A 15298-nucleotide genomic window follows, 5' to 3' on the forward strand; every position below is an offset into this window, starting at 1 on the left:
TGCTAGGGAAAGACCGCACGTGCCGCAGAAACGCCGCAAGGTGCTGACACCATACGTCGACAAGTGTATAATGTAATGGGACATGGTGTTGGGAGGGATTTAGGAAGCTGGACGGATTATGGAATGGTTTAATAAAGTGGAACGGGCATTTCGGCTTTTTTTCGAAGTTGGTAAAATCCAGATAGCCAATAATAAAAAATACATGATTCTTAACGTTCTTAAGGTCACTAGAGGTGTTGTTGTAATTTAAAAGAAAAGTTTACTCACTTTTCAAACAACTGTTGGTCTAACCGTATTTATATTGCCAAAAGTTTTGAAAAGGTACCTATTACACAGTCTTACATTTTGCCCTCCTTGTAACAAGCAAGATGGAAGACTAGAAAGTAACGGTTTCTTGAATTCTGAGGTATTTATTATACTATTAAATTGTGTCTGGGCCGTCAATAACCCACTTGTTTGGTGCGGTTTTGTTCAAAGAATACCGCAAATATGATATTTGATCAGGAAAGTTAAGGTCAGGTCAGGTCAGGTCAGGTTAAGTCAAGTCAGATCAGGTCCGGTCAGGTCAGGTCAGTTCACGTCTGATCAGGTAACGTCAGGTCAGAAAATTGTAAATGTCTTTTCTAACTACTTGTAGTGTTCATAGTTGTTCAGAGTGTAACAAACAAAAATGGTGTTATACTTGGTAATGTTTTAAAGTTTTGTGTAAGCGATACTGAGGTGCCAAAGTACAGGTAAAGAAACATATAATTTTACCTCCAAGGTTTCAAGTGACTTTTTCCATGACAAAATTTGTTTATGACGTTATCAATATTTTAGTAAGAACACGTAACATCCAGTGACGGCCAAAATAAAGTTGGACTCCTCTTTAAAGGAGAGAATGACACTTAAACGTCTATGCAAATTTGAAATTTACACAGAGGAAAGAAAGTGTCCTACTTTATTTTGACTGCCACTATATATCAATTTCAGTAGATGCAGTGTAATGATGATGATAACAATAATAATAATAATAACAGTTCTGTATTCTCAAATTTTCGGAAAAGTGTATTGAAGCGTTTTTGATTTAACTCATATTTTTGAGTCTTCTAATACAAGCAGTTCTAAATTTACAAACTTCCTACAGGGCTTTCATAAATGATTCTAATAGCGTAGTTGGTCATGGAATTAAAAAATCCTGCTTTGCTGAAATTATGCCCGTGATTATGCATCATTATGACAGTTCTCACTTGTCACGTTAATGTCTAATGTCGTTTGTAACCTGTCACTTAAAGTCGTCGTCTTTATTGTTTTAATGTTTTTCAAGTGATCAATTCTCGTTGATCCAAGCTCAAAATAACGAAACAGTCATTTTCAGAACTCTTGGTGGTTGCGTACGAAAATTTTGTTTTTGTGCTAGGAAGCGAAGACTGTGAAAATGGTTTATTCTGTTGAACAAGACACTTTCATCCTTATGGGACCTCGTAAACGAAGAGTGTGTGTATTCTGTAACCACTTCTAAGCAATTAATAATTCAAGAAACATCGTTAAAGGCTCACATTAGAAATGTAATCAACAGATTTGTTCGAACTGGCAGTATCAACAAAGAGAAATGTCGTGGAAGACTTCATCTGAGGAAATTGTTGATGATTTAAGACGACTTGAGCAGAATTGAACAACTGAACAAACTACACGTTTTTGTCTTTAACTAATCTGTCATTGTACATTAAACGTGCATTTGTGAAAACCATGAAAGATGATAATTTGTTAAGTGTCCGAATCAAAGGTAAATAATATAATTGTTGTTTGTCAGTTGTTACAGCGCAATGGAATAGAAATACTTACCAATACTAGAGAACCAAGATCTTCAGTAGTCAAGATTATCGTGCCATTGAATTAATTAGTTGTTCTTCAAAATATTAAACATTTTTGAAGAGGTAAGTGTTTCCTTCAGATTTTTTAACGGTAATATTTTTGAATACCACAATTTTTTTTTATTGTATTTATATGCTGTTTGCTAGTTACCACGGTTGGATTCTATATTGTTTATACAAAATTAACCAAATTTTTGTTATCCGTAAAAATTGAAGCTGTCACTTCTGTAGTCCTCTCTTTGTGTTTTACCTACTACAATAATTTCAAAGAAGTTACATTAACAAAATTTTTAAGTGACTCTCTTTTTTTTGAGAGAATATAACCAGTGGCGTAGCTAACTTTCACTGCGCCCCCTCGGAATTTATAGTAAGCGCCCCCATACACCAAATTTAAAAAGTAGTACTCGTTTGGACATATTAAAAAAATATATCGGTTACGTTACGGTCTGCGCATTGCGGGGTCTGCGGGGGTGCTATTTATGCCACTGAATATAGCATATTACATATTTTTCTAAAACCTATCGTTTTCCCCCAAAGTCACAATTTTATATCGTAAAGTGAACATAAAATTTTAAGTCATATTTTTTCTACTCATAATCCTGAACTTTTTGTTTACAGTGCTTTGCGCAAAAAAAAAAAACTCATTGTCTGTTTGTATAATTTTTCCGCAGGCTTAATTATTTCTTTGTTCTGCGAAAACTGGCAAGTGCTAGTTTTCGAAAACTTTGTGTTATCATTCATTTTGATAACTGAAAATAACGGAAATTGTAAATTAGCAACCGTATGTTCAGTTCTAAAAATATGTATACTAAACTCACTTGACATACGCCTATATTGTAAGCTTTATTTGCTCTAAAAAATACTACCCTTTTAAAAACATATCTCACATGGTAATTTATTATAGAAAAATAAGTATTTTACAATTAAGCTCCGCCCCTCGGCTTACGACGAATAAAAGAATTATCACAATTGTAATAGGGCGGGCGGGCGGGGTTTATATTTTGCCTTTTTTTCTTAATATACATAGCCATCTTACAAGAAACTTAAAACATGATTAAATGGTTTTTGCCCAGAAATATGGATTTTGCAATTATGGGGCAAAATCGATATTTCCTTATACAATTTTTCCATTTTAAACACATTTTAAGTTTCATGTTACGAAAAAAAGTCTATACATATTAAAACAAAAAGGCAAAATATAAGCCCACCCACCCGCCCTATCTCGATTGTGATGAATTTTTTTTTTTTTCGCCGTGAACCAAGGGGACGGAGCTTAACTGCAAAGTACTTATTTCTTTACAAGAAACTAAAAGCATGTTTTTAAGTACCGTATTGTTCAAAGAATACTATATAAATTAAGAAAAAAAAAATATAAACCCCGTCCACCTACCCCATCTCAATTGTGATGATTTTTTTATTCTAAGAAACTTAAAACACATTTAAAATGGTAAATTTTTGTAAGGAAAATTGGATTTTGGAATTAGGCTCCGCCCCTAGGTCTGCCAACGAAAGAAAACTTCATTACTACTTAGATCAGGCCTAAATGTTTGGCTTTAATTTTTTCTTAATATACGTAGTATTCTTTGAATAACACGCTACTCAAAAAATGCCTTACATGGTAATTTCTTGTAAAGAAACAATAAGAATTTTGCATTTAAATTCCGCTCCTTTGGTTCTCGACGATTAAAAAAAATCATCACAATTGAGATAGGGTGGGTGGGCGGGGCTTATATTTTTCTTTTTTTCGTAGAATGTGTAGACTTATTTTGACAACAAGAAACTTAATCAACACTTTTTGAGCAATCAACTTAAATCCTCTATTTTTCTTCTACAACCCCTTTAAGTACGGCAAAAGTTGAATACCAAAGTTACTATCAACGGCAACGTGGCAACGGAGTTTATAAATGACAATTTTCAGCTCTAAAAGGAACGTAAGGGGAACTTCAACGTCAACAGCAAGGTTATAAATCCCACGGCTAACGTCAGCAAAAAAAGATGTACAACTGGGGTAGTTCCAAATCTGACAAAAATCTACGATGAATTTTAGTCTAACGTGTCTAAGATTCTTCATGTGAAAGGAGCTTTTCGAAATTAAAATTGATAAAATTGTGCTTTAGGTCCACAATGATCTAAGCGCGACTAAACAAACTTTCCATTTTGTCAATTGAAAAAGAGAGGAAAGTAAAGTTTGATAACGTCATAGAATTTTTTGCCAAAGTAAAGACCCGTAAGAACGTTTAGTATTAGTTGTTTAACTATAATATATAGGTATGTTCCCTCCCAATGTACATAGTATTTACAGTGCTTCAAACGAAATTTCAAAGATACGAGTAAGTACCAAAAAACGTATAATTAAATAGTTATTTATTACTTTTTAATACTATGGATATTCTTTAGTATTTTAAAAGATTCATTCTAACTCTAGAATTTTCGCTTCTGGATTCACCAAGTAGTCATATTTGTACGTGTCAAAAAGATTTACTAATTGTTTTATGAATTTCTGATGTAACTCGTCAATTTCTTTTTGAGTTGGATTTTCGACCCTAGCAACATCTATCGGTTGTCCCACTAAAAAAAAAAAATAAATAAATAAAAGTACTTTAACATAGCAGCCTACACCAACTTACCAACAATGAAAAGTGGTTTTCGTCGTGGAATCAATCCAAAAGACGTCTGAAAAAATCCACTTCCAAGAGGCAAAGCAACAGTAAAACGGAATAGTTTTTTGACAAATAGCTGAAACCTACATATTAAAGGATTTTGAACTTGATCAAACAGGTCTACTTCTCCGAATGTAAAAACTGGTACCAAAGATGCCCCAGTTTTCAAAGCTAGTTTAACAAAGCCTTTTCTGTTTTTAAGCACTAGTCTATATTGCCCTGGTCGTGCGTATATTGCTTCAGCTGCTCCACCAGGATACAAAATAACTCCATGTCCTCCTTCGGGTTTAGTTAATACGTGAGTCAAAGATTTAACCGAGCAAGAAATCCATCCTTTACCCAGGCCTATTTCTCTGGAAATAGGTAACCTGAAGTACATATCCAGTCCTGCAATTTTCATTCTCAGTTCTGGATATAGTTTTTGCAATATATTTCCTGGACATAGTAACGATGAGAACGGAGCGCAAGGTATTACACCATGAGGGAAGCAACAAAAAAGAAAATTTTTGTTTGGATTTAGTTTAAAACCTGGCACTAGGACGGTACGTGTTGGGAAGTAATTCCGTAAATGCCGCCACCAACTCCATTTTTGCATCCAATCGGAGGTTCGCCCGCCATTTTCACAAGTTTTTCTGTCCAAGTATACCCAGCTTATGTATACTAAGGTTAGCCACCAAAACCGTGTAAACAATAGATATACACCAAACAGTGCACCTAAGTACCCTCCATAAGAAAACGTAGCGAAATATGCCGCAGCAGCCAAAGCTTCTTTCCGTCGGGTTAAAGGTTCAGTTAAGGGAATTAACTCAATTCCTAATATTTGCTGCAAAACAGCCATAGTATTAGTTTATTTGATTTTATTTGTGTTTCTGAGGGCTTGATTATTTTAATTTTGCTATACATATACCCCAAATTAATAACGTAGTTTAAAATATATCTCAGGACAACTTAACGTTAGTTTTACGAAAGGCTGACAACTATTTATAATTGTGCTTACCATTGTCATAAGCAATTAAAAGAAATATACTTTTCTAGGACTTCACGTTAACGCGGTACTTTACTGTCGGGTTCACCGCACTTAAATGATGTTGAAGAATGAGATACTACACGTTTTTGTCTTTAACTAATTTGTCATAGTACATTATAAAGGTAGTTTGGCTTGAGCTGCTTCAGTTAAAAAGTTGTACTAGGTGTATGTCAAGTAAATTTAGTATGCACCATTATCAGAATTTGAGTGTTTTAAATGATGTGACGTAAGTATTTAAAACTATGCTAATTGTTGTAGACTGCCTTATTTATTTGGAGCATTGTTTTATATTTATCAACATGGAAAAAGTCTAGAGTCACATTTATACTAATTACACGACTTAAGAAAGATACACAGTATCCCTATCCGTGACTAGAATCGTACTTGATTTTTTTTTATGTGGCTACTCGTGTGCTTTGTTAAATGCCCATGATAAATACTGGTTGACTTGAACTTGTACGTAAATGAACTTGGTACTGACATTGTTTCAAACAAAATTTCAAAGATAGATACTAAAAATCATATAATATATTTATTATGTTTTCAATACTCTATTCTTTAGTATTTTAACAGGTTCATTCTAACTCTAGAATTTTCGCTTCTGGATCCACCAAGTAGTCATATTTGTATGTGTCAAACAAATTTACTAATTGTTTTATGAATTTCTGATGCAACTCGTCAGTTAAAGGGATTAATTCCATTCCCAATATTTGCTGCAAAAGAGCTATACATTAATAAATTCGTGTGGTTTTATTTAGTTTTTCAGAGAAGGTGGCTATTCTAATTTTAAAGAAAATTCTAGCGTCCTTTTCTGTGTTCTTTCCTTGTCGTAATCATGAATAAATCCTTAATGACGCACTGAAAGTTGTTGACTTTAGTTCAGACAGTTATTATCTAGTAGATAACTACGTCTAGATAACGAACACTAAAAATTCATTTCTAGTATCAGTGTCGCAAAAAAATACATCCTGTTGTTTATGTCATGACAAAGCAAAAAAATAAACAAACACCCAAACATCAAATCGTTTCTCCTAAATTTTGTCCTCCAGCAGGTTGTAACTCTTCTATTACTAGACACATCAAAATTACTGTAAAAGTTAAATTTAACGAGATGTAACGCCTGTCTCTAATATTACAAATATCTATGACTATACATAATTTTATTTCAACAAATCCTTTCGTAATCCCACTCCAGACACGACTCAAAGTTGTAAACCACTGGTTTTCAAGATGCAGTGCATAAGATAATAATTATTGATGTTATCTACAATTTTACTTACCATTTTTTTCGTAATCAAGACAGATACGTTGACTTCGGACTTCAAGTTGATATTGTGGGATTTTATTTCTGGGTTTAGCGTTTTTAAAAGTGTTGAACACTGGGTCATGTACGTTTATTCCTTTATTACTCAATTTGTTGTTGTACATTCAATGTGCATTTACGAAAACGATAAAAGAGATTAATTTATTTATCCGGACCAATGGTAAATACATATGTTAATTGCTGTTTACTTCACTTCTTACTTGACTTGACATAAACAAATTGTTTTGTAAAGAAGAAAGAAATCAAGTAGTTGTTCTCATTAACGAATCCAAATTTTGCAGTTTTCGTAATTTCTGCTGGATTTCGAGTTTATTTTTGACCATCTTCTAATTTAACTGGAAGATTTGTAAAACACAACTTTATTTCTTCATGTAATAAACAAACCAACAATTTTAGTAGTACACTTGGAAATATATATCATAGCTTACATTATTACCAAAGAGTCGTCATCCGGTTTTTCCAAAAACTTGTCCTTGTGTAAATCAAACAAATCCTTCAGTTCTTGGACAAATTTCGCATGCAGGCTGTCAATTTCTTCATTCGTTGGATTCTCTACCTTTTCAACCTCGATCGCCTTCCCCACTAAATGAACCCAACGTTAATAAAAATACAACTGTCAACGGTACCTTTCTTGGAACCAACCCATAACGAAAAAGGAACCCCGTTCCGTAAAAAATGACAGGTGCAATCCCGACATACTTCCTTATAAACTCTTGAATAGATCTTAATTTTTCGCATATAACTTGTTCAAAAAGGTCTGGTTCACCGAACGCTATAACCAGTACTAACGGGGATCCATGTCTTAAAGCCATCTTAATAAACCCCTTTCGCTCTTTTATGAGAAAAGTATACTTCTGAGGACGACCATAATACGCTTCCATTGCTCCTCCAGGGCTTAGAACCACTATCCTGCCACCTTCTGGTCTACTCAGTATATAATTAAGCGATTTGGCTGTACTCGATGTTAACCCCATCCCCATAATGACCTCCCTCCAGAAGGGGGTGAAGAGAAGAATGCGCAAAATAACTAAGTTGTACTTGGAATTGAGGATAGAAGTGCTGAAAATCGCTCACACCACTCGTGAGCCCAATATAGACGGCATTTGGTATAATTCCATGTGGGAAAAAACAGAAAAGGTAGTTAATAATGTATTTTAAAATATAATACGAGTGTGGCGATTAAAATTAAAAAAGTTTTTTCCACCAACTATGGACTTCCTGTTGAAGAAAATGACAATGACAATGACAACTTTCAAACAAGAAATAATTTTAAAATTTTTATCTAAAAATTTGTATTTACAAAATACAAAATCTATTCCTATTTTACGTGAAAGATGTACCGTATGAGTCATAAAATCTTTCCCCTAGGTTAGCAATAAACATAAAAGAGTTGATTAATCTATACTATTTATAGAAAAAAATCTTGTTCAACTTTTTATGATTTTTAAGTTTCTACTGTATAGGTATTTAACTTGTGAAATACATACCTGCTTATATAAACGCAGTATTCTAATGAACAGACAAATTTTCAGATTGATAAAATCAGCACAAACTGTAACCACTTGTATATTGCTACAAATACAGCAACTAAACTAAATGTAAAATTTTCAGTTGCCAACTTATTTTATTAGGATCCTATGACCAATCACTGTGTAGACCAAAGGTAAATAAAATCTGCATTTCTGTGAAAATTAGCTAAACAATTTCTAGTAAAAGCATCTTTTGAATCATAGCAGTTGGCCTTTTCACTTTAATGCCTTTATTTATGAGTGATGGCGTTAAGCTCTTTAGGCCTATACCTGCTCTTATCCCCAATAAACCAGAAAATTACTCAGCTTGAAAAATATTTCTGAATCTATTTTTTCGGCATGTGTTTTAGAGTTTATTTATTATCCGATTTTGATTTTTCAAAAACATACCTCCTCCAGAGTAAATTTCCTACAGATGCCTGTAAGTAAAATTTTGAAATTTTCCTTACAAGTCGTAAATAATAAAAACACTCAAAATTTCAGGATTTGTAAAGCTTAAAAAGTATGTTCAAATATAGTTTTTTGAAAAAACTAAAAAGCAGATCTATAGAGTTTTTTCCGTAGATTATTGTTATGATTGGACCAATGGTTTTCCGTAAAACACGTGCCCCGTTTTACATTAATTTCCCTATGCCGAAATCTACTTCAGCTCCCCCTTAAATGATGTTGAAGAATAAGGTACTACACTTGAACAATGGGTCCAAAGTATTGACGAAAGAATGTTACAGAACATTTTTGAAATTAAAAAGAGAGTGAACATGTGCCTTGAACAAAATAATGAACATTTTCAACATTTACTGTGATGTTTAACCGCAATAAATTTGTTTTTTTTTATCGTAACGAATTAGTTTTATTTTTTAAAAACATAAGAAGCATTTAGGCAACCAGTTATACACATGTGTGTCAATTTATATGTAGTATATAATATAGGAGTAATATGTATAAAATAATATAATTTTATTATCCTTTATAAATGACGACGTTCAAAATTTCAGGTCAGGTCAGGTAACGTCAAGTCAAAAAAATTAACTCTTTTTTGTACCATGCTGTTAGATACCTGAAGCCTAATTAATCCGACGCGAGGTTCAGGTACTGGTTTGCCGCTTTACGTGCAAGAATCCGTTCTCTAGTAATTACATTTTTTGTCGCCTTTTTTTGTCGCATTTTTTGTGGCCTTATTTGAGATAATTTATTGTAGCTCTCTTTATCCTTTTTCTGTGGCCCTTTTTGCGTTGTATAGGCTTTTTGCGGTCGTATTTTAATTTTGTTTTTTTCTCGCCGGGTTTTTATTTTTTTCTGGATCGTTTTTTGTATCTTTTGTCTCTCTTTCATTACCCTTATTTTTGTCGCTTTTCAGTACCCTATTTTTTATTGTCTTGTTTCATCTTTTTTGTCGCATTTTTTGTTACGTTTTTTTTATGCAGGTTTTTTGATAACTTTTTGACGCTTTTTTGTGGTCTTTTGTGCTTTTCTATGTTCTTTTTTTGTTCCCTATTTTTTATTGTTCATTCTCATTATTTTGTTGTGTTTTTATCACGTTTTTTCAACTACATTTTGGCGCTTTTTTGTTGTCTTGTTGTTTCTTGTAACTATGTTGCATTTATTATGGCCTTTTTTAAGTGTTTCTGTGTTGGTTAATATCTGCTTCATTGTCTCATTTTTTCATGTTGTATTTGTGCCTTTGCCAGAGTTTCTTTTTGTTTTTTTTTACATTTCTTTGTCGACTTGTTTTGGTGCTTTTACGTTTTTTGGCCATTATTTAAAATAGTAATAAGTAGTTTATTCTATGCTTGAGCCTTTTTACGGGTAATTAGTTTTTGTAGCCTTTTTTATCGCATTTTTTGAAATCTTTTGTCGCTTTCTTTAGCCTTTCTTTATTCCCTTTTTTGTCGCCTTTTTGCGGTTTTGATCCTTTTTATTATATCCTTTTTATAGTCTTACTTCAGCTTTTTGTTGTTCTTTTTCTCATTTGGTTTATGGTTCTTTCTCACGCGTTTTTTGTAGAATTTTTTCTCCCTCTTTCATCAACTTTGTTTTTGTCACGTTTTTGATCCCCTATTTCTTGTTGTTTGACATTTGTTGTGGTCTTTCTTGTGTTTTTTTCTCGCTATTTGTGCGTCTTATTTTTTTTTATTTTACTCCCGTGCCATTTACAGTTAATTATAATTTTTTCGCATTTGTTTTTTTTTTGAGAATTCTGTTGTCGTCTTAATTTTGCTTTTATTGTCTCCTTTTTATAATAATCCTTTTTTTTTCGTGTTGTTTTTGTTCCTTTTTTACTTTCTTTTTGTCTCTTTTTGTCGCTTTTTTTTAAGATTTTTTTTTTCGTTTTCTTTCCTTATTTTAATATTTTTCTGTGGCCTTTTTGGTCTCTTTTTGTGGTTACCTTTTCCGCTTTTTAACGCCTTTTTTAACTATTTTCCACTTTCCTTTTGATCTTTTTCCCGCGCATCTTTCGTAGCCTCCGTCTCTCATAATTGTTTTCACGATTTTTAAATTGCCATTTTTACTTCTCGAGCGTAAACTAAGGTAATCGAGTGAATCGGACGAATTGCCATTTTTATATATTCTCGACGTTTCATGGCCCCTAGAGTACAAAAAAAAATAGTCTCCAGTTTCCGTTTGTCTGTCTGTCTGCCTGTCTGGTGTCTGTATCCATTTTTATTAGGTAATTTCCGAAACTGCTGGACCGAGTGATATCAAATGTTGTCTGTATATTAGAAATACCATATAAATGGTTAGTTACTAACCGAAATTCTGCTAATCATTTCCACCAAAAATTTGATGACCTCATTTCAAAACATTCAATGTTTATTTGATTTAACTGTTATACAAAAAAAAAAGAGTGCGTCTACCCAGGGACGCACGGATGGAGTTTTAACTCGTTGTCAATTTACACATAAATTAGACATGTATACGCGGCCGAGTCATTAATTGTCTCTTAAAAAATAACCAAAAATATGTTGCATTTGTATTTTTATTTTTTAATTGTTGTTTATTATAAAATATACTTTTTTTATTTATTTATCATATACAGTATGTTCCCGGATTTAGTTCACAAGAGGAAAAAAAGCTGTATTTTCTATTTTACAAAAAAATGACATAAACCTTCTCGGGGCTTCCATTTCTTTTTGTTTTAAGAAGGTGAAACCTCACGAAAAAGTAAAATTCTGCAAAATCAAATTTTATCATTTTTCAGAAAAGCGGGGGAAGTTCTGTCGAAACAACTTTCGACCAATTTCTTGTTACTTATTTTTTATTTTTCTTTTTTCCGGTTTTTATTTTGTTATACTTTATCGTCTCATTTTAGTCGTGTTTTTTTCGTCTCGTTTTTCTGGCTTTTATTCGCCTTTTTTGTTATTGTCTTTTCTTTTTAACATTTTTTCCGGCGACTTCCGTTTGACTTTGATTTATTAAATACGACACTGCTAATATAAAACTTTAAAAATCTGGATGTCTACTCGGGCAAAATATTAAAGAGTCTTTATAAACCATGTGGAAAGTATTTTATTTTATAAAAGTTAAGTAGTATTTACTATGCAACATTTTCAGATGACGTCACCAAATTATTGGGTGAGGATGATTAGACAGATTTTGGTTAGAATTCTTAAAATACAAAATTTCACAACCACCAGTGTAGTTTCGGAGATTATGTGTCGAATAAAATAGGCAACAAACCAGAGACAGATGATAAACGACAACAGAGGATAACGAGTGCATGAAACGTCAAGAAAATATGAAAGTGCCACTACAATACTTTCCCAGCTTACGCTCTGGAAATTATTACGGCTTTTACGAGCAAATAAAAAGTCTAGTCTACTTTTTTTAAATGCTTTATTAACATAACCTATTAATACAGCACATCTTAACTTAAAGTAATATCTACATGAACACAAAAACACAAATAAATTAATCACCTGGTTTGATTCCACCAATCTACGTCTCAATTAATATTGCCAAAAAATAAATTAACTTCATAAACCACACAACTATGGTAGCAATATAAACAAATAGGTACCTACATATATAAAAAAAAAAATCTTATTAAGTACTGTTCCAAGTTAGAAATGTTATAAAAAGTTATGTACGTTTTCTACAATGCGCGATGTTTTAGAATAAAATGTTTAAATAAATTAGAAACCATCTCAGTATACTGACTTGTTAATGAAATGTACACACTAATAATTTAATAATCACATATGTTCAAGGTGGTTTGACTGTCACTGGATTGGTTTTAGTCGGTACCAAAGTACTTCTGTCCAAAATGGTTGGGCGCCACTGGATGGACCTCAGACGTCAGCATTTTCAGCTGAAACAACGAAAAATAGGGTTATGATTTTTAAAAACTATACAACCAAGTACATACCTTTGGGAAAGATTCTAGGACAGTTTGGACAGCAGCAGGCGTGCAAAATAAATTACTTAAAATAATATTATCTTCTTTGACCTTATGCTCCTTTAATACTGTTACGGCCTTACTGACCGTGTTGCCCGTGGACATAATCGGGTACATTAATAATACCTGTCACAAAAAAATTAGAACCTCATTTATACCTCGGTTGTAGTACTGACGTGTCGTTGAGCGATGTCCTCCGGAAACCTAGCATAAACCACCTTCGCTTCGTGCGTGTCGGCGTCCGACTCCACCAAGATCTTCCCTATCCTAATACTGCGACAACAGTCCCTCAACCCCTGCTCCATCGCCTCCCCGGACCGCACAATCGAAACCCCACAATTCCCAGACTTATACTTCAACCCGTCATAAGTAGCATTAGTAGGCGTTTTCACCTTGCAGTCAGTAAAAGGCAACTGATTTAGGCTTTCCTCAATAACCAGACGGATTAGTCGATCAGCCGAAAACTTAAAATCACTTCGAGACGTCTCCCTTAAGTAAACAAAGTCAGTCAAAGTCATTACACGAAATCAGCTAAACCTGTCACGGAGAATCGTTTGAAGCTCTTTAATTTGGTTATTGCAGTACAAGATTTTTAAGTTCTTGTACTGACTAATGTACTCAGCCCCATCAATCAAATCCAGTTCTACATTGCCCATGCTTTATTATTATGATGCTCTACACCACTGAAAGTGAGGTTAGGAAAGCGTGACACAGAGAATGCTGAAAGTAGAGATTATCCGAGTTTTGTGTCTAGTTAATGATGGAAATGGGTAAAAGCGGTACGGTTTACCTTTACTGATGAAAGTGTGTGTTGTGTGACGAAACGTTAGCAGGAAATGTGTGAAATGTGCACGGCAAGCGGAAAGTGAGGTTATATCTAGACGTCAAATACGGAAAAAGCAGTGGCGGCGCACTCGTTGGGGGTAATCAATCGATATTGTGACAATGGGCCGGACTCAGCGCACACGTTCCAGAAAAAAATCGTCCCAATTCGTCCAAAACATGGATCACGAGGAAACTCTAATTAATTTAAGGAAATTCTTGGCACGCAATGGTTGTAACGACGAAGTCGATTTGAAACTGCGCAATTTCCCACAAACGGGGAGAGGGGTGGCCACCACGAAGAACCTTCACGAAAATGACATTTTAATTAGAGTCCCTTATGACTTAATGATTACTTACACCACCCTCAAACGTCTGAATTTTTTACAAATTTTCACCCCCTCGAGTAAATTAACAATTCAAGATCTATTGACCACATTTCTAATCTTTGAACGCCACAAAAACGATTCTTTTTGGAGGGATTACATCACTTCTTTACCGTCCCACCCACCCTGGTTGCCCGCCCTCTTGTCCGAGCACCATTGTGAATTGCTTCCGGTTGATCTAAGATTAGCGGCGAAGAAATCACGGAGACTTCTGGAAGAGAGTTGGTCAAGAGTAAAAGGATCGATAAAGCAGGGTTGGACTTGCAGTTGCTGTGGTATGAAGGTGGATCGCGTGTTCGACTTGCATTCATTTACTTGGGGGTTTATTTTGGTCAATACCCGAGCCGTCTACGTCGACCCGGGGGTTGTCGGTGAGGGCGGCGGCGGCGTTTTATCAGATGAACCTTGTATGGCGCTTTGTCCATTCCTGGATATGTTTAATCACAGCGACAAGGCCAAATGTTCAGCTGAGTTGAAATACGAAGAAGGGAAGTTATTTTACCAGCTGACCACTCTGACGAGTTACAAGAAGTATGAGCAAGTGTTCATTTCGTATGGAGGTCATGATAACGTAAAGTTGTTGATGGAGTATGGGTTTTTTATTCCTGGAAATTGTAATGACTGTATTTCGATTCAAAGCGAGGAGGTTTTTAGAGTGCTAAGGTTAGGACTTGGCGAAGGACAGTATAGGTTTATTAATAGGCATGATTTGAATAAAGAGTTGTTTGTAGGTGAATCAGGGCCGTCTTTTAATTTAAAAGGGTTTCTTTTTGTAGCTTCAAGTAGTGCGAGTGAAGTGAAGGACTTTGCTTCTGTGGTCTATACGGACAGTTATCCAGAGGAGTTCTTGAAGAGTGAAATGAAAGATATGTGTCGTAAATTACTTTTGTGTGAAATGGCGAAGGTCGAGGAAAGTTTAAGGGGTTTAAAAGTGTTGAAAGTGAATTCTGTTATTATTGATTTTTTAAATTGTAGGCATGATTTTATAAAGAAACTTTGTGAAATGTTGTGATAATACATTTATTAACGTTTTTTCTGTTCATTTTGCATAAATCTTAATTTTAACGGCGTACTTAATCAAGTTGTTACCCACGACAGTCACGCTATTTATTGCAATCATTATAATATTCGTTTTTTAAGAAAAGTCGTGACAATACTTTAAATTTTAAACTTGTTTTAAATAATCACAGTAAGACCATTTTTTGGATTATCATAAGAATTTTTATCTTTGTTTTAACTCCAAAATATGTGGGAAAGTTCTAAAGGTAATTAGACTGAAATTCCCGTGCCCCTGAAGAACT

At 33.9% G+C, this 15298-nt stretch overlaps 4 protein-coding genes across 4 annotated transcripts; 1 reads left to right on the forward strand and 3 right to left on the reverse strand.

Moving 5' to 3' along the window:
* Positions 1-4250: 4250 nt before the first annotated feature.
* On the reverse strand, positions 4251-5698 carry LOC135130320 (2-acylglycerol O-acyltransferase 2-like). The gene is made up of 3 exons (XM_064057684.1): positions 5511-5698; positions 4481-5336; positions 4251-4421 (listed from the first exon to the last, which is right to left on the reverse strand). Exons 1-3 carry the CDS (start codon positions 5517-5519, stop codon positions 4264-4266), a joined length of 1023 nt encoding a protein of 340 aa, XP_063913754.1. The 5' UTR covers positions 5520-5698; the 3' UTR covers positions 4251-4263.
* A 417-nt stretch (positions 5699-6115) lies between these two features.
* Positions 6116-7844, reverse strand: LOC135130581 (2-acylglycerol O-acyltransferase 2-like). The gene is made up of 3 exons (XM_064057984.1): positions 7514-7844; positions 7301-7446; positions 6116-6253 (listed from the first exon to the last, which is right to left on the reverse strand). Exons 1-3 carry the CDS (start codon positions 7842-7844, stop codon positions 6116-6118), a joined length of 615 nt encoding a protein of 204 aa, XP_063914054.1.
* A 4383-nt stretch (positions 7845-12227) lies between these two features.
* On the reverse strand, positions 12228-13686 carry LOC135130623 (uracil phosphoribosyltransferase homolog). Its single transcript, XM_064058024.1, has 5 exons — positions 13580-13686; positions 13327-13509; positions 12966-13278; positions 12760-12915; positions 12228-12702 (listed from the first exon to the last, which is right to left on the reverse strand). Exons 2-5 carry the CDS (start codon positions 13443-13445, stop codon positions 12628-12630), a joined length of 663 nt encoding a protein of 220 aa, XP_063914094.1. The 5' UTR covers positions 13446-13509; positions 13580-13686; the 3' UTR covers positions 12228-12627.
* A 48-nt stretch (positions 13687-13734) lies between these two features.
* LOC135130620 (SET domain-containing protein 4) lies at positions 13735-15029 on the forward strand. Its single transcript, XM_064058020.1, has one exon. The coding sequence runs from the start codon at positions 13735-13737 to the stop codon at positions 15007-15009; it is 1275 nt and encodes a 424-aa protein (XP_063914090.1). The 3' UTR covers positions 15010-15029.
* The last annotated feature ends 269 nt before the right edge of the window (positions 15030-15298 follow it).

Source organism: Zophobas morio, unplaced genomic scaffold (genome assembly GCF_036711695.1).
Source record: "Zophobas morio isolate AGI-343-1 ecotype UQ-CSIRO unplaced genomic scaffold, CSIRO_AGI_Zmor_V1 ptg000017l, whole genome shotgun sequence".
Classification (NCBI taxonomy): Eukaryota; Metazoa; Arthropoda; class Insecta; order Coleoptera; family Tenebrionidae; genus Zophobas; species Zophobas morio.

What these genes read in the sequence shown, in the direction of transcription:
- LOC135130320 (XM_064057684.1), bottom strand. An exon ending in AAAACCACTTTTCATTGTTG is followed by an intron (nt 4,422 to 4,480) that starts GTAAGTTGGTGT and finishes TTTTTTTTTTAG; the next exon opens with TGGGACAACCGATAGATGTT.
- LOC135130581 (XM_064057984.1), bottom strand. Translation starts at nt 7,844, where the DNA reads ATGGGGATGGGGTTAACATCGAGTACAGCCAAATCGCTTAATTATATA. An exon ending in CGGAACGGGGTTCCTTTTTC is followed by an intron (nt 7,447 to 7,513) that starts GTTATGGGTTGG and finishes GGGTTCATTTAG; the next exon opens with TGGGGAAGGCGATCGAGGTT. An exon ending in AACCGGATGACGACTCTTTG is followed by an intron (nt 6,254 to 7,300) that starts GTAATAATGTAA and finishes GCTCTTTTGCAG; the next exon opens with CAAATATTGGGAATGGAATT.
- LOC135130623 (XM_064058024.1), bottom strand. Translation starts at nt 13,445, where the DNA reads ATGGGCAATGTAGAACTGGATTTGATTGATGGGGCTGAGTACATTAGT. An exon ending in CAAACGATTCTCCGTGACAG is followed by an intron (nt 13,279 to 13,326) that starts GTTTAGCTGATT and finishes TGTTTACTTAAG; the next exon opens with GGAGACGTCTCGAAGTGATT. An exon ending in TCCTAGAATCTTTCCCAAAG is followed by an intron (nt 12,703 to 12,759) that starts GTATGTACTTGG and finishes TCGTTGTTTCAG; the next exon opens with CTGAAAATGCTGACGTCTGA.
- LOC135130620 (XM_064058020.1), top strand. Translation starts at nt 13,735, where the DNA reads ATGGGCCGGACTCAGCGCACACGTTCCAGAAAAAAATCGTCCCAATTC.